The sequence below is a fragment of the Somniosus microcephalus genome, chromosome 25 (genome assembly GCF_052327205.1).
Source record: "Somniosus microcephalus isolate GS21.2 chromosome 25, FLI_Smic_1.0, whole genome shotgun sequence".
In the NCBI taxonomy this organism is placed as follows: Eukaryota; Metazoa; Chordata; class Chondrichthyes; order Squaliformes; family Somniosidae; genus Somniosus; species Somniosus microcephalus.
Genome location: NC_141011.1, coordinates 27,171,277 through 27,190,008, shown reverse-complemented (window position 1 = coordinate 27,190,008; position 18,732 = coordinate 27,171,277). Strand labels below are relative to the sequence as shown.

General features: G+C 49.2%; 1 protein-coding gene across 5 annotated transcripts in view; it reads right to left on the bottom strand.

The window, feature by feature from the left end:
• Positions 1 to 18,732, bottom strand: part of LOC147100558 (kazrin-like) — a 701,207-nt gene that overhangs the window by 18,200 nt on the left and 664,275 nt on the right. For all 5 annotated transcript variants that reach the window (XM_085966932.1, XM_085966930.1, XM_085966931.1 and 2 more), the window contains one exon: positions 16,745 to 16,911. In XM_085966932.1, coding sequence (XP_085823058.1) covers positions 16,745 to 16,911 — 167 coding nt within the window. The remainder of the gene's footprint in view (positions 1 to 16,744; positions 16,912 to 18,732) is intronic.

The window sequence follows — 18,732 nt, the reverse complement described above, 5'->3', positions numbered from 1 at the left end:
AATCTTCGTGCTTCTCAGGCCTTACTAAAAGGCAAAGGCATGCTATCAATTCCCGTGTGCCAAGGACTGGACTGGGTTTAGGCAGCCTGAGCGCTGTGTGCTGGCACATAAGTTGCAACAAAACCGTAGCTCTACCAATAAACACAGTCAGCGAACTGTTGCGACGTGAATCACAGCCATTGGCATTTTTGAAACTCTAAAAAATCCTGCAACTGCATCACTGCCCTCATGCTGATTAAAAACAGACAGCTTCTCCCCTCCCATCCCACTGCCTTCTCACTGCTCTCAGCCACTCATGTGCTGTGGCTGGGCCGGCCTGATATATCCCAGCCACCATAAAACCCACCCAGTTTGCAGCCAAGATGAGGTGCAGTTTTTTTTTGTGGGGGTGGGGAATTCGGACAATTTAAGTCACCTTAGCTGCTGCGTGCGCATTGGTCCAGTGACCGGCAAAAAACTGACAAAACACCCAAAGCAAGGGAGGCCAGGCTGAGTGACAGGCAGCCACGGGACTCTGACTCACAACCTGGTGGGGAAACAAAGAAAACAACTTAAACAACGGAACGCTGCATGTTACAGCTCTGTAAGGACCCAATCTCAGGGGCAACACTGTCTGGTGGGACTCCTCCTCCATCCTCCCATCACCAACTGCTTCCCAGTCTGTAGTAAATCAGCAGCAAGTTCAGAGGCAACAGGAAACGCTTCTATTCAATGACGGAGCCGCAGTGTGGCAGCATTGTCCCAGGCATTTCCTGGGAGCTGTGAAGTGCGGTGACTCGCTCTCCAGCTCTCACTGTCTGACAGCTTTTACCTGCAGTGCAGTATAAATCAAGCGCCCTCTGCTTTTAGTGAGATTATTAAACACTCAAAGCTATAAATTAATCTCTTGACTGAGCGAGTTCGCAATTTGAACAGTAATTAAATACCGACTGCGTCCTGTGCCTTTAAAGGAATAGTAGCCATGGTGTGGAGATGCCGGTGTTGGACTGGGGTGGACAAATGTATGAAATCACACAACACCAGGTTATAGTCCCAACAGTTTTATTTGAAATCACAAGCTTTCGGAGCGCTGCTCCTTCGTCAGGTGAAGTCACAGCGCTCCGAAAGCTTGTGATTTCAAATAAAACTGTTGGACTATAACCTGGTGTTGTGTGACTTCTTACATTTAAAGGAATAGAATACACAAAAAAACAAAGGAAACCAACACTTCTCCTTAAAGGCCGTGCCCCTGGGTGCTGACGAGACATTTACTGACTTTACCTCTGTACTTTTCCTGCAAGTCTTATCTTCACCGTGTGCAGAAAATGGACAAGGAGGGATTGGATTCTCTCTGCTGGTATTCTGCTAAAGAGTGAATGGCTGCGATTGCTCAACTCAGCAGGCACAGCATTAGGGATGTGGACACTCGTCCGACTGTCCCGCCCTGTCTGCAGTTTCCTCCACCACTGTCCAAACTGTTAATCTTCTTCCTTTCTCCCCCCCAATCCACTGACATACTTCTCCCCCCTCCAACCCAATTCAAACTCTTCTCCCCCTCCAACCCAGTTTAAACAGAGTCTCTTCTTTCACCTCCCCCTTTCAGGCTGTCATTCATCCCCCCAACCCTCCCCAGTGAGTTCATATATATGGCACTCGTCCCCTTGTTAAAGCTGCCATTCTCCCTACCCCTTCCTCTCAGTTAATGCCAGCATTTACTTCCTCTCTCAACCCAAAAGCACCATTCCCAGTTTCCGCCTGTTTTCCTCTCGCCTTCATTTCCCCTCCCTATCTCCTTCAAGGCTATCCATTCTTCTGACCCCTTCCCTTTCACTGCCACCCACTTCCCTCAAGGTTGCTCCTTCCTGAGTGCTGCCGCTAATGGAAGGGATCCCACTGTTGAATATTGTAGGCAGAAATTCCTGTTCGTGTAAGAATTCCTGCTTACAGTCGGCTGTGGCCAGGATCCCTTCAATGGCAGGACCCACGTGGGGGCAGCCCTGAGGCGTGAGGGGCCAGGTCCATGCTGATGTCTGCCAGCATTCCCTGCCTGGGCCCCACACAAGTGATTGTCCTTGTGAAATGCTGAAACTTGGCATGTATGGGTATCACATCTAAAGGCAAAGCAAAGATCCTTCTGCTCTGCCCCAACAACATACCTTAGCCCCAGTCTCAGAACAGTGCCCCTCACTGCACCAGGGTGACATTTTTGCCACGTCCCACATCCTGTGACTTCTCAGAGCCAGGTTCACAATTAGTGCCCAATTAGGGACACTTTTGTACCTAACTCATATCACTTAGAACCCCTTAGAGGCAGCAGACGAGAACCTTTTGTCACTGCAGTATGGGCTGGGTTTGAAGCCAGGTCTCTGAGATAACCCCACTGATCCACCCAGTTCCCTCAGTCTTTGTTGTGGAACTGAGGGATGTACCGGAATGGAAGAGGCCACTCCAGCCGATCTGGCCAGTGCCTACGTTTGAGAAGTAGCATATACTGCTCTATTTCCCATACCCCTCAAGCGCTTTCTCTATCAAATACCTCTTAGTTCCCTCTTGAATTTGCCAGCACCATTCTCCGCTACAGCCTCCCCGGGCAATCTGTTCCAGGTATCCCTAACTTGTTGCCTCAGACCTTAAGGTTGTCCTTTTGATTGATAGCTGCATTGTAAAACCAAGGTGGCTGCACAGCAAAGAGCAGATTTAATTAGTTCCAAAGCCTTTGTTATTTATTGCTGGGACACAATGTCAAACTTTATAGATCCAAAAATATCATCAAATCAATTTTGAAACTATAATCACAGAGAGTTTATGCACTCGTAAACGGTCCCATTTATCTCTGTCAGTCCCCGTTCCCCTTCACTCCAGCTGGATGTACTGCAAGTGAGTTAACAAACTGGGTTAAAGTCCAATTCTGTACCTGACAGACACATTGTGAGGCATTTTGTTATCTTGTCTCCTTTTGTGCTCTGTGGATCTGCTGTATTTCGCAGACTTGCCAACATGGGACCGTTACTAGTGATGCTGTATCAATGGTCATTAGGTACACAGTCCCCACCCTGGGTCACTCAGTCTCCACCCTGGGTCACTCAGTCCCCACCCTGGGTCACTCAGTCCCCACCCTGGGTCACTCAGTCCCCACCCTGGGTCACTCAGTCCCCACTTTACAACAAGAACCTGTTACACACTACATTGTTTTCTACATCACAAGATAATGAACTGACTGCACAAACTTGCCAAGATTAATTAGAAGGGTATCCATTTGCTGAGTCAGTAAGAACACAAGAACAATCGGAATGAGAAAAGGCCATTCGATCCATCGAAGCCTCTCCCTATAGCAACCTCCTACACTCCCAGTGCCCCTGTGCTCCCGCTCCCAATGCTCAGTCTGGCTCTACATCAAGGTCACTAAAAACTAAAGAAGTGACCTTTTTTTCTCAGCCTCCAGTGGTCCCGTTAAGGACAGTTGGTCAGGCCGCTGTAAAACTGGAATAATTTGCTGGAGCTTGCACGGTACATGCTCCGCCAAGCTTTTCACGAATATCGTAGTCGGTTCCTGAAACAGGCAGAGGACCTTTCTTTGTGTATTTAAATTGGTCCAACACCACTTTCAGGCGCCCCTCGGGGATGCCTAAAAAGACCAATATGGCGGCGGCCATGATGCCGGCAGAGGACCTTGCGCCCAGAAATTGGTATTTGTCGCACCCATTTTACGCCTGAAAAACAGGCGCAACGTATACAAACCAATCTCTCCCCTTTCAGTGTCCAAACTCTCAGAGCACAGCAAGTGTGACAAACAGAATGCTCTGTACCTGCTGGTGGGAGACGGTTTTTATTCCCACTTGTGAGGCAAACTGTGGCCACTGCCAGCGAGTCCTTCACACTCCTAGCTGTACAATATTTCATACATCTTTCTTTATTCTGTCATTAGGTGAGCATAAGAGTGGGATCCAGACAGCAAACTGTAACCAGAGAAGATGTCTCACAGAGTCCACCCGGGTTATGGTTGAGAGCACAGAAAGAATGACACAAACTGTACGGTGCACGAAGGGGCAACAAGTGTGTCCATAGGGACTAAGAACCCACAGGAGGCCATGGGAGGGCTGCTCGGGAATTGTTACTCTCACTGCCAGTGATTTGCCATCCACTACGGGAAGGGGGACAATGTGCCAAGTCCACACCAGAAGCGGTGGTTAACCTATACATCCCAAAACAGGCATCAGGCAGCCCTGGCCTGCCCCACTGGCTGACCGTGTCTCTAACATACGCCAGATTGTGCGACAGACACCTGGGGGTGAATTTTTACTTCCAGATGCACTGGACGCAGGGGTGGGGTGGGGGTCAGGGGGGTCCGGTAGCGGCACGGAAACCTAGAAGTCTGGAGATTTAACTCCACAGCATGCGTCTTCTGTCAGTGACAGGTTCCCCGCCCAGAAGTCAGCCTGCTTCCAGCACGCCAGAGGAGGCCACAGGACCAGGTAGGTCCGAGCCCTGACCCCAGGGGGGGGGGGGGGGGGGGTGTGATCCCAAGGAGGGTCTGATTCCCCGGGGGGGGGGCAGGGGTTGTATGGGGGGGTGCGTGGGGGTTGTATGGGGGGGGGGGTCTGATTTCCCGGGGGGGGGGGGGGGCGGGGGTTGTATGGGGGTGTGGGGTCTGATTTCCCAGGGGGGGGGGGCGGGGGTTGTATGGGGGGGCGGGGTCTGATTTCCCGGGGGGGGGGGGGTCTGATTTCCCGGGGGGGGGGGCGGGGGTTGTATGGGGGGGTGGGGTCTGATTTCCCGGGGGGGGGGGTTGTATGGGGGGGGGTGGGGTCTGATTTCCGGGGGAGGGGGCGAGGGTTGTATGGGGGTGTGGGGTCTGATTTCCCGGGGGGGGGGCGGGGGTTGTATGGGGGGGCGGGGGTTGTATGGGGGGGCGGGGTCTGATTTCCCGGGGGGGGGGGGGGGGGGTTGTATGGGGGGGTGGGCGTCTGATTTCCCGGGGGGGGGGGTTGTATGGGGGGGGTGGGGTCTGATTTCCGGGGGAGGGGGCGAGGGTTGTATGGGGGGGGGGGGTCTGATTTCCCGGGGGGGGGGTTGTATGGGGGGGTGGGGTCTGTATTCCGGGGGAGGGGGCGAGGGTTGTATGGGGGGGTGGGTCTGATTTCCCAGGGGGGGGGGGCGGGGGCTGTATGGCGGGGTGGGATCTGATTTCCGGGGGAGGGGGCGAGGGTTGTATGGGGGGGGGGGGGGTCTGATTCCCCGTTTGGGGGGGGGGGGGGGAAGGGGGGCGAGGGTTGTATGGGGGGGGTCTGATTCCCCGTGGGGGGGAAGGGGGCGAGGGTTGTATGGGGGGGGGGGTCTGATTCCCGGGGGGGGAGGGGGTTGTATGGGGGGGGTGTCTGATTCCCTGGGAGAGGAGGGGCGGTGGTTGTATGGGGGGTGGGGGTCTGATTTCTGGGGGAGGGGGAGGGGTCCTGATTCCCGGGGGGGGGGGGGGGAAGGGGGCAAGGGTTGTATTGGGGGGGGGGGGGGGGGAGGGGGTTGTATGGGGGGTGTGTCTGATTCCCTGGGAGGAGGGGCGGTGGTTGTATGGGGGGTGGGGGGTCCTGATGGTGGGGGGAGCTTGGGGGTCCGGGAGGAAGCGCTCCTACTCCTCCCGGTCTACTTACCTTCTTCCCGAGGCTGTCCTCACCTCACTGCAGCTGCCGGATTTCCCGAGGACCAGGAAACAGGGCCGGCCTCAGTAAAACCTGCAAATTGGGATAAATCTGTGGCCTCCAGTCTCATTTAAAATGCAACCCGCCTCCTGGGACCGGATTGGCTGCCCGTCCCTTGTCCCGCCTCAGTAAAACCCGGAAGTCGGCGGGTTGGAGCAGACTTCCTGATACGTTAGCAATTTTTGCCCAATTAACCCCCTACCTGCACCCACTCCCACCCGCTCACCCATGTTAAAATTCCCCCTCTGGTATTTTGCACAAATAGAGCGGTGTGTGAGTTTCAATAGTTGCATCGGTCTGCAACAGCAGACACGAGCAGCAATAATCTGCAGCAAATGAAATTGGTCCAACTTCCATTAATTTTTAAATCTGATGCAGTCAAGATTGTAATATCGGGAATTTAAAGTAAATCTTTAATGCGAATTACGGACAATATTTTTAACATATGGGGAATAACAGATTGTTTTATTAAAGTGTCTGTGCTGATTTATCACGCTGGTTATTACAAAGTATCTTCGGCACAGAAACAGGCCATTCAGACAACAGGTCCATGCCGGTGTTTATGCTCCACACGAGCCTCTTCCCACCCCTTTTCATCTAACTCCATCAACATATCCTTCTATTTCTTTCTTCCTCCCTCATGTGTTTAATCTAAATGCATCTCTGCTATTCGCCTCAACCACTCCCTGTGGTGGCGAGTCCACATTCTCACCACTCTCTGGGTAAAGCAGTTTCTCCTGAATTCCCTATTGGGTTTATTAGTGACTATCTTATATTTTTGGCCCCTATTTCTGGATCTCGCCTGCAAGTGGAAGCATCTTCTCTACGTCAACCCTATCAAATCTTTTCATAATCTTGAAGACCTCTATCAGGTCACCACCTCAATCTTCTCTTTTCCAGAGAAAAGAACCCCAGCCTTTTCAATCTTTCCTGATAGGTATATATCGTTCTAGTAAATCTTTTTTGCACTTTCTCCAGTGCCTCTATATCCTTTTCATAATATGGCGACCAGAACTGTTCACGGTGCTCCACATGTATGGTCTAACCAAGGTTCTATACGAGTTTAACATAACTTCTCGGCTTTTCAATTCTATGCCTCTAGAAATTAACCCGAGTGCTTTGTCTGATTTTTTTTATTGCCTTATTAACTTGTGTCGCTACTTTCAGTGATCTGTGTATCTGTACCCCCGCTCGCTCTGTCCCTCTACCCCATTTAGACACTTATTTCCCAAGGGGTATGCGGCCTCCTTATTCTTCCTACTAAAATGTATTACATAGAAACATAGAAGATAGGAGCAGGAGTAGGCCATTCGGCCCCTCGAGCCTGCTCCGCCATTCAATGAGATTATGGCTGATCATCCAAACTCAGTACCCTGTCCCTGCTTTCTCCCCATATCCCTTGATCCCTTTAGCCTTAAGAAATATATCCAACTCCTTCTTGAATATATTTAATGAATTGGCCTCAACTACCTTCTGTGGTAGAGAATTCCACAGGTTCACCACTCTCTGGGTGAAGAAATTCCTCCTCATCTCTGTCCTAAATGGCTTACCCCTCTTATCCTTAGACTGTGACCCCTGGTTCTGGACTCTCCGGCCATCGGGAACATCCTTCCTGCATCTAGTCTGTCTAGTCCTGTTAGACCTGGCACTTATCTATATTGAAGTTCATTTGGCAATTACACGCCCATTCTGGTTATATACTTTGAATATTGTGCTGCTCTGGGTGTTAGTGGATTGCTCTGTTGAGGGTGTCTGGGGCTGAACAAGGGCCATTATCTGTCCCAGCCACATCATCATCATCCAATGGATTGGTTCATGGGGAAAATGTGGAGCACCGTTACTCAGGTCAAACAGGTCGAGGTCTTGTTTCAGGATCACAAACACCCGTCCTTTGGGGAGGCGTGCTAAACCGTGGCCTGTTCAAATGGATTCGAAGATCCCACGGCACTAGTCGAAGGAAAGCAGGAGAGGTCCCTCGGCACCCGGCCCGGTATTCCTCCCTGAACCAACGGCAACTGGTCATTCATCGGAGGTGCGGTTGGTGTGCACAAAATGGCTGCCACATTTGCACCCAGTCCCTCCCTGATCGGGAAAGTAGTTCATTGTAGGTGAAATGCTCCGAGATGTTTGAGAAATGGGATAGATGCGGATCTTCCTTTGACTAGAATTTGCTGAGAGACCCACGTGTTGTTGGGGTTCACAACCGTACGGCATTGGGCTGCGGATTCATTGGAAACCTCGATACCTTTCCTACAATACAACAGTGACTACATTTTTTTTAAAGTACTTAATTGGCTGTAAAGCGCTTTGGGACATTAGGTGGTCGTGAAACATAAGAACATAAGAAATAGGAGCAGGAGCAGGCCACTCGCCATTGAATGAGGTCATGGCTGATCCGATTTTGGTCTCAACTCCACTTTCCTGCCCGCTCCCCATAACCCTTGACTCCCCTGTTGCTCAAAAATCTGTCTCTCAGCCTTGAATATATTCAATGACTCAGCTTCCACAGCTCTCTGGGGTAGAGAATTCCAAAGATTCATGACCCTCTGAGAGAAGAAATTCCTCCTCATCTCCGACTTAAAGGGGCGACCCCTTATTCTGAGACTATATAAATGCAAGTCTTTCTTTCTGTCTGAAGTTTTAAATGGAGAAAACTCTGGCTTTATGATGCGGCAAACTACACCACACATTTCCCATTGGTTGCTAGTGGCGGAAATGAAATCTGGAATAGGCTGACAGTTAAATCTAATCCGCTTCAACAAAATCAGGACCAAGTATTTTCATTAGCTTTTCAGAGAAAATGAATAAAGCTGTTCCACCGTATTTAACTTTCTGTGGAGAGACTCTGTGATAAAGATGTGCGACTGACTGGATGAGAAATGACTGTCAGACAGGAGTTGAATCAATGCACTGTGGCTCCCTGACAGACAGCAGGAGACGGGTGGATATGCTGCTGCTGATATGGTTGAAGCCTCTTGTTAGAAACATTCTGGAGGTTTGCAACGTTCCCAGTAATCATTTCTATAAAAGGGAAGTTCAAGAGTCTGAACAAGTTCGATTTAACACAACAGAGCGCAATCCTCCAATACCGGGTTCCCGGCACTAATTCATTCTTATCAATTCATCCACATATTAAAAAGCAAACCTCAGAATGAATGTTTTCCATTGAATGATAGCAGATTTTAAAAGTGTAAGAGAAATTGTACAGGTTGTACCATCACAGGCAGCTATTACTTGCAGCATTCATACGAACCTACAAAATTCACGGGTAGGAAAAAACCAGCTGGTCCATTAAGCCTGCCCCATACCTCACGAAGGCTGGAGCATCATAACTGAACACTCACCACACCTGCCCCCCCGCCACTCCCCCAACCTGCCCCCCAATGGCGCTGGTTGGAAAAACTGTAGGGGCACCACAATTGGCCTCAGTGCCACTGGCCTCAAGAGGGAAATTCAGGCAGGGTTCCTGCTGTCCAGTGGCCCTTGCATGTACATATGTTGGCTATGAACAGATTCAGGCTTGGTTGTGATGCCATCTGTGGTCGAATAGCCTAACACCACTCTGGACCCAATTTTTAACCCAGCCCGCCCCGCCCGAACAGGAAGGGCGGGGTAGTTACAATGATGGTCGAGAGGACTTTGCGCCGGATTCCCAACCAGCGCCGTTTTTACTTACCATTACAGTTGTTCAGGAGGGCAGACTTTAGATTCAAAACTCACAGCTCGAAGATGTCATCGGCACCGCAGCGCCATTTTAACTACAGAAATCGTGATACCCGCATGTCGCTAAGCCCTGGCGGGGGGCAGCAGAATGGCCAGAAGAGGCCTAGCTAAGTCCTTTTGTGAGGATTCCTTGTGGGCCAGGAGCAGGAATCCTTGGGCCTCCCCAGCCCCCCCTCCCCACCCGCAACTCTTCGGAGAACCCCCTGCCCCCTCCTCTCCCAGCAACTAACCTTACGCTGGGGACCGTTCCCTTGGGTCCCTGGCAGCACTAGCCTCCTGCCGGATTTCCTGCTCCTGCCCGACGGGTCATATGTCATTCCCGCCGGCTTCGGGCAGCAGGCAGACAGTCCAGACAAATTTAATCGAGGCTCGGGAGTTAAAAATGTCCCGGGCCTCACGCTGAGGCATCCAAGGGGGAACTCCCTCCCGGCCCCAGGCTCAAATCAGGGCTTCACTGTCTAGGCCCACGCACAGTCACCTGGATGAGGTACCAGAAGGTGCCTGTGGCAGTGCCTTCAGAAGATGAGGAGTTAGAATGGGAAATCAACCAGTCCACAGTGAGTGTTAACGGAACAGTGATGGTACCTTCCTGTCAAGTTACTATCTCCTTTAACAACTTTGAGGAACCTCTGAGGTAGAAATTTATATTGGGCAGTAGCGCGAAACGGGTGGTATTGCTTCGGCCGCCCGTTATACACCCCACCTGATAGTGGAACTGAATATCGGGCCGCGCTATAACAGGCGGCCATAAGAACATAAGAAATAGGAGCAGGAGTAGACCATACGGCCTTCTTGAGCCTGCTCCGCCATTCAATGAGATCCTGGCTGATCATCCACCTCGACTCCACTTTCCTGCCCGATCTCCCTATCCCTCGATTCCCCTAGAGTCCAAAAATCATTCTATCTCAGCCTTGAATATACTCAAAGACTCAGCATTCACCAATTCGATACGGCCAGTTTTGTGCTGCCACCTGAGTCAACTTTCTACCCCTTTATCTGTCACTGTTTATTGTCACTGGTTAAAATTCAAGGAGAAACTAGAAACGTCGAGAGAATTCGATGTGATGAAGAATCCCAGCCATTACGAAAGCTCCACGCACAGAAGTGAAGACAATTCCAACCGACCCCATCAGCAGTAACAGTCTGTGACTGATTCACTCACTGACTGCACAAAGCCTTGGAAATCAAATCATTACTATCATAGAACGATACAGAATGATACAGCACAGAAGGAGGCCATTTGGCCCATCGTGCCCGTACTATATCCAGAGTGAAAGAGCCTGCCACTATTTTAGGCCAGCACCGTAAATACATAATTGGCTGTTGTTCGACTCAGTGTGAAGCTGCGTTTACATCGTATTATCAGACCGGCAGCTGCGGAGCGTGAATCGCAGCCGGCAAGATCCCTGTTAAGAGTGTGAGCTGCAAATCACACTCTGTCAGGCTAACATTCATCCCTTAAATGATGCCAGCAAAGCAATCTGGTTATTCATCTCATTGCTGTTTGTGGGACTATGCTGATTGAGAATTGGCTGCCCTGTTTTCTTACAAAACAACAATGACTGCAGTTTGAAAGCAATTCATCGGCTGTGAAGTGCATTTGGATGTTCTGGGGATGTGAAAGGTGCTATATAAATGCAAGTTCTTTCTTTGTTTACCAGGAGAGAGCCAACAGACACATCCCTCCCCCCACCGAGCACCTTATAAACCCAGCTTCACTTTAGACTGGATTTGCGTGGTCGAGAAAGATAGGATAGTAGGGACAAAATCCTTGGAATTAATAAAGATGCTGTGATGATGGTAGCAGTGTCTCTCTAGATGAATAAACTAGGCTGAACTCCCTCATCCATACTGACTGTGGGCTGTGATCACAGTATAAAATCAACCTATGGTATTACTCGTCACTGGGCCTATTGCACGGCTACAGTAGGAAGTTAAATGAAAAATCCTATCAGACGGTTGCAGCGCTGAGAGTTGACCCTATTAAGCAGTGACCCTGAGCTTCAATGGTGCCTGTAAGTCAGCAGGTTCTCCAATAGCGCGTGAGGCCTGAATTGTAGCTAATGTGCCATTAATAGCCAGGCACTGCACTGTACGACAGAATCAGGACACGTCTTTTCCAGCCCCCAATCTATTTCTCAATGGCTGTAGCTCATAGCACAAAACTGTCCACAGCTCAGCTCTAATTAGCACTAAACTGACATTCACACTGCTGCAGTAGATGAACAGGAAGGGCTCAATGGAGCAGTGCAGAGAGGGTTTTAGTCTACATCGAACCCATGCTTTATCTAACCTGCGAGTGCTTGGTGCTGCTGTGGGGGCTGCAGGATAAATGAGTATTCCTTGCCCTAATATCCTGACTGTGTGGAACATAAATCACTATTCAACACCCAGTAGCAACAACACCTTGCATTTATATAGCGCCTTTAAGGTAGTAAAACGTCCCAAGGCGCTACGCAGAAGCGTTATCAAACAAAATTTGACACCGAGCCACTAAAGGAGATATTAGGTGAAGGTAGGTTTTAAGGAGCATCTTAAAGGAGGAGAGGGTGGTAGAGAGGCAGAGAGGTTTAAGGAGGGAAGTCCAGAGCTTAGGGCCTTGACAGTTGAAGGCACGGCCGCCAATGTTGGAGCGATGAAAATTGGGGGATGCGCCAGAATTGGAGGAGTGCAGAGATCTTGCAGGGTTGTAGGGCTGGAGCAGGTTACAGATGTAGGGAGAGGAGGTCCTCTTCCCTTCCCATGGGCGGAAGACACCTCCCCAGGAGACCAACGCAGCCTGGTTGCACATTGCAGAGGAGGGCACAAGCAGGGATGTGGTCAGGAGGACCTGGGTGCAGTGGCGCAAACCTGATCTCATTAGATCATGAAACGTTAGTACAAAGTCACACTCACCTTCATCCTGCTGTGTCTCTCATCGCATCCCCATCACTCTGCCTTCTCTACCCTACTCCTGCACATCCTTACTCACACCAACTTACCCTGCACCTCCACCCATCACTCTCTATCTACATTATCACATCCCCTTCTCACTAGCCACCCCTCTCACTCAACCTCATCCTAGTGCAATCATAGCAACTAACAACACACAAGGGTAGGCACTTGGGTGTTTTATCCAATGTTCATGTAAAGTTTCTGTTAATGTGGTGTCAAACATTGAAACCTTTCTTTTCAACACTTTCCATTCTTGGGCAGTTTTGTGTGCACCTTTGGAAGTGGCTTAGTGAGTTGCAGTGAATGGTGAGACATAACGGTACCCCCCGCAATGGTGGTGAGTGTGAAAGGAATGGCTTGGACATTGTAGGGATGCTTTATGGTGTTGGTATGGGGTGGTGCCAACCTGGCGCATCATGTGGCAGCCAGGGTGTACAGCATCAAGTGAAGGAAATCTGGCCATGGTGAGGCCATCCCTGGCCTCCCGGGCAGCAATATGGTTGGGTGCTGATGCCCTCTGTCCTGTGCAGCATCAGGTGATTGCGGAGAAGGTTGGTGTTGTTGTTGATGCTGCTGGTGCTGTTGGTGTTGAACTTGGGGCTGATCGTGGTCGGATTCTGAGTACCAAGGTGAGACAGTATAAAGGGCACCCATGCTGATGGAACAGATGGCAGGTGAAGTAGAGATGACAGAAGCATTCTGTCAATGGTGAGAGTCGATGGAGAGTGGAAATTGGAAAGCCTGCAGAACCTGTGCTGGAAATGGACTGAGAAACAGCTTGTGGCTGAGGAAAGTGAAGATCTGTCAGGTGGGAGCTTTTACTGGACATTTGAAGCTGTCAAGTAATCAGCTGGAGCAATGGCCACTGAACTCCCACCTCAGGTTGACAGACGTGGTCCCTGAACAGCGTGGTTCCCGTGGCCATGAAGTTAAAGTCAAAAGGTAAGTTAAAAAAGCCTGTTAATCATCTGTCAACTAGATGCTAATGAGTTTAATTGGGTCGCCCGTTGCTGCCTGTCGGGTCTGCTCAGCGCTGACAGACCCGACATTGGGAAAGGTGGTAGAGAGAAAACGGGGAATTACAGACCGGTAAGCCTGACATCAGTAGTGGGGAAAATGCTAGAGTCCATTATAAAAGATGTAATAGCAGAGCACTTGGAAAACAGTGACAGGATCGGACAAAGTCAACATGGACTTACAAAAGGTAAATCGTGCTTGACTAATCTACTGGAATTTTTTGAGGATGTAACTGGTAAAATAGATAAGGGCGAACCAGTGGATGTGGTGTATTTGGACTTTCAGAAGGCTTTCGATAAGGTCCCGCATAAGAGATTAGCGTGCAAAGTTAAGGCGTATGGGATTGGGGCAAGGTATTGACTTGGATAGAGAACTGATTGGCAGACAGAAAGCAAAGAGTTGGAATAAACGGCTCTTTTTCCGAGTGGCAGGCAGTGACTAGTGGGGTACCGCAGGGATCAGTCCTTGGACCCCAGCTATTCACAATATATATTAATGATCTAGACAAGGGAACTAGATGTAATATCTCCAAATTTGCAGACGACACAAAGCTGGGTGGGCGTGTGTGCTGTGAGGAGGATGCCGAGAAACTCCAGGATGATTTGGACAGGTTGGTTGATTGGGCAGAAGCATGGCAGATGCAATATAATGTGGATAAATGTGAGGTTATCCACTTTGGTGGCAAAAACAGGAAGGCAGATTATTATCTGAATGGCAATAGATTGGGAGAAGGGGAAGTGCAACGAGACCTGGGTGTCCTTGTGCACCAGTCGCTGAAGGTAAGCATGCAGGTGCAGCAGGCGGTTAAGAAGGCAAATGGTATGTTGGCCTTCGTAACGAGAGGGTTTGAGTACAGGAACAAGGATGTCTTGCTGCAGTTGTACAGGGCCTTGGTGAGACCACATCTTGAGTATTGTGTGCAGTTTTGGTCGCCTTATCTGAGGAAGGATGTTCTTGCCATGGAAGGAGTTCAGCGAAGATTCACCAGGCTGATACCTGGGATGGCAGGAATGACGTATGCGGAGAGATTGGGTCGATTGGGCTTGTACTCGCTGGAGTTTAGAAGAATGAGAGGGGATCTCATTGAAACTTATAAAATTCTGACAGGACTGGACAGACTAGATGCAGGAAGGGTGTTCCTGGTGGTCGGGGAGTCCAGAACCAGGGGTCACAGTCTAAGGATAAGGGGTAGGCCATTTAGGACAGAAATGAGGAGGAATTTCTTCACCCAGAGAGTGGTGAACCTGTGGAATTCTCTACCACAGAAGGCAGTAGAGGCCAATTCATTAAATATATTCAAGAAGGAGTTGGATATATTTCTTAAGGCTAAAGGGATCAAGGGGAATGGGGAGAAAGCAGGGACAGGGTACTGAATTTGGATGATCAGCCATGATCGCATTGAATGGCGGAGCAGGCTCGAGGGGCCGAATGGCCTACTCCTGCTCCTATCTTCTATGTTTCTATGTTCTAAAGGCATGTTGTGGCGAGTTGACAGCATGGTCCAGACCCGCTGTCAAAAAAAATCAAATTTCCCACCCAACCCACCACCAATCCCGCCCGCTGATCCCCCGGAAAAGTCCGGCCATAGTGTGGACTAGAGTCTCATGTTGGTCAGACAGGGTCGTGGCGGCAGGTTACTTTCCCTGAAGCACATTAGGGAACCACTTGGGTTTTTATGACAATCCAGGCGCTTTCATGGGTCACTTTCTGGTGCTCGTGTCTGTCATACTTCCAGGTGTCAAAAAGTATAAACAAAGGAGAACGAAAGCCAGTTATTTCCTCTGGTTTCTTCTAACCTGGAGCTGGCATTTTGCAATCACCTGCCAACCTGCAAACTTCCTTCGCAATTACCGTCTATTTGAGCTCTGCAGTCACAGCAATTAGACATTGTGGCCCTAGAGTGACAGGCCACTTTAACACAGCTTGACCTGAACAGCAGAATAATACGTGCGCAGTACATGGTATAACACACCCGACATTATAACCAATGTCCCTCAACGTGCCATGAGGAACGTTATCTCCAACCCTCCAGGAGTCTCCAGGAATTAAAGATTAATCGGCAAGACACTGCTTCGAGCAAAACCTGGGAGAAAAGTCATAGGGGCATTTAAACAAAAATGGTGTTTTCTTTTTCATTTTCTTTAAAAACTTTTGCTTATTAGTTTGGAAAATATTGGAGATGGGGGGGCGGTGCGGGGGAAATAGGCTGTTTGACTGAGAGTCACGCTTCATCCAATCAGGTGACGAAGAGTCCGTTTGCTTTCCAATCGGTGTGAGAAGGCGGTGCATCGCGAGGTTGGGCATGTGGACCAATGGCGGGGGTGACAGGAGGTCATGTGATGAAAACTCCAGGAATGTGCCTAATCAGAGTGGGCAGCCCTGGGGATCTGCTAGTAATATACTCATTTAAAAAAAAAATTTGTCTTAGCATTTTTTTCTTCCCCTTTGACAAGTGCTGGGGAACTTTGGGCATCAACCACTTGCCTGCCATGTACAGCACAGGCTAAATGCAGAGTAGAGTTCCCTCCATTTTGCCCCAAGAATATGCTTCGGCCTCAACCTCAGTCGACTGCCCCCTACCTGCACAGGTGTGACATGTTTCCATATCCCCCACCTGTCACTCTGTGGCCTCCCTGAATAAGCTTGCCAATTTTAGGCCAACTGAGGGGCAGGATTTTTGTGTTGCGATTCTCCGTCCATTCGACAGACTGCTCAACCTCACAGTCACCAAGCAGAGGAGATGTTCATCTCATCAGTCTGGGCTGGACTTAAACCCAGGTTGCAAAACTGAAAGGCCATTGTGTTAACCCACCTGCCATACCTGCCCCCTTTTATCATTTAATTTGTGATGAGCCTTTTTTGTAGAGGGGGTAGGATTTGGGCGTTTGGAAGATGGGAGGGGTACATCAACGAATGAGTTTGTCATTTTTTTCCTGAATGTTGGGATTTTTAATTGTTTTTATTATGTTATAAATCTGATTTTTAGAGGCTGATAAGCAGGGTGGGCAAGGAACTGACAGGGCAGCTGTATCTCTGAGAATGTTTTCATGCAATGAAGATGGGGAGAAAGGTTTTAAATGACATGATTGGTAAATTAAAAAAAAGTGGAAAATAATCAATTAGGAAGGAGTCTTAAAACACTGAGGAAGAAAAAAATTGTCACTGAAATGTAATTGTAAAGGTTGCCATTTCTACCGGTTGACGGTGCAATACTTGTGCTGTTGCGCACTCCTCCACGTACTGAACTGGCAAATATTTCTGCAGGACAGTCTGCCAGACAGCATTGCCACATTGAAGCAGAATAATTAATGCGACATTCTGCTCATTCCCGCTGTTTTACCTCCACTCCCTGACTGATGCCCTGGCTCCTTTAACAGCCCGACAGTACCCAGTCCTACCTGGCTGGATTGACGATTAAGTTTAGCTCTTCAAAGAGATGTCGCCTGATAATGTGCTTGTTGCTGGGAATTCCTAGTGCCGTTGCCATGGCTTCCGAGTTAAAGGTCGGTTCAAGGACGAGCACTGCACCATGGATACCGCTGTTGAGAAGGTTGTCTGCATATTCCTGATTAGGACAGAAAACAAGGCCCAGGCTCTGTTGAGTACTGTGAAAACTGTCCCGAGTTACAGACAACAACACAGGATAGTTAAAGGGGAAGGCAAGTCTAAGAGCAGTGCATTTTATTCAAAGTACCCCCCCCCCCCATGACACCAATTCTATATTCCAAAAACTGTAGTTAGGAAGATTACACGTCAAATATTTACCTGAATGGAGGACTGCTGAGCTGCTCGGTGACATTCCTGCCAGGGAGTGTCCCAGATCAGTACCACTGGAGGCAAGAGTGACTAGAGAGGTGATCCAGAGCCACTCATCCATGGGAATGCTCACTACCAGCTGGGTGTGGTTGTCCTAATTCGCCTGGCTCTGAATTGAGATAAGTCCAAAGTTGCACTCCCCCCCGCCCCCTCCCCACACATAAAATAACCACTGGGGGTCATTTTGACTTTGTGCAATAGTGTAAAATGGGTGATAGCGAATCCCGTTTTACATCTCTCCCCCCGATTTTTATTTCCATCAACTTGAATTGACCACATGAGGTAATCAGGAAAGCCAGAAGAGCGATGTGTCAGCTCCTGCTTGTGCCGGCCATCCTGACGATACAAGTTTTTGTCAATTCTCAGGCGGGCTGCTGGGAGACGTATCCAGTTCCTTAGAAGAGGCAGACTGGAGGAGAAGATTTAGGACTCCAAAGAAACTTGCCCAGTTCCAGCCTCGCATCCTCTCAGCCTGCCAAAGAGCAGCTTCAGTCGGGGAACCAGCAGGAATTAGAATGTGGCATCTGTTTGCTTTCTTTGTGTGCCTCAGTTTTGTTTGGCAGGTTTGGGTTCACTCCAGAGAGTGAGCACATTAGCCAGACTCATTAAGGAGCACTGCACTGACAGAAATGTCATCCTTCAAGTGAGACTATAGGCCTATTCAGGTTGATGTTGAAGATGCCCTGGCACTCTTCGGGGAAGAGCAGGGAGGTTCTCCTCAGGTCCCTGGCCAATGTTGCTCCCTCAACCAAACCCATCAAAAAAATGTTAATAAAAAAGTAAAATGTTGCAAAGCAGAAACAAAAACAGAAAATGCTGCAAATACATGGCTGGTCTGTCACCACCCGTCGAGAGAAAAGTCAGGCTAACGTCCCGGGCCATCGAAACTGTGGGGAAGAAGAGTTTTCAGTTCTGAGGAAAGATCGTACCCCTGAGATGTTAACAACAACAACAACTTGTATTTATATAGCGCCTTTAACGTAGTAAAATGTCCCAGGGCGCTTCACAAGAGCGTTATCAAATAAAATTTGACACCGAGCCACGTAAGGAAATAGTAGGACAGTTGGTCACAGAGCTAGGTTTTAAGGAGCGTCTTAAAGGAGGAGAGAGAGGTGGAGAGGTTTAGGGAGGTGATGGGGACTGACCTGTTGTTTCCACCAAAACAAATTGACTTTGGATTTTCTAGTTGAGCATCTTCAGTAGCACAAGTGAGAGAAAACATTGAATGATGTTTATTTTTGTGACATTACAAATATGCCCAGCGATGTATGTGTGAATGCATTGTGTGTTTCCCGTCACTTCCAGCGTTTTGGCGGGGTGGGGGGGAAGACTGGTGTAACCTCAGCAGCAAATCTAGGCTGCTATTAACTGTTCATTCATTCTTCTCATTTGTTGATTGTGGGATCTTGCTGTGCGCCAATGAGCTGCCGTGTCTGCCTACACAACAACAGTGACTCGCGGCTGTGAAGTGTCCTGAGGATGAGATGGGGCTCTCTATAAATGCAAGTTATTTCTTTATCTGCCAGAGGCTGAAACTAGTCAACATTTGCAAACATTGAGAGATCATGTG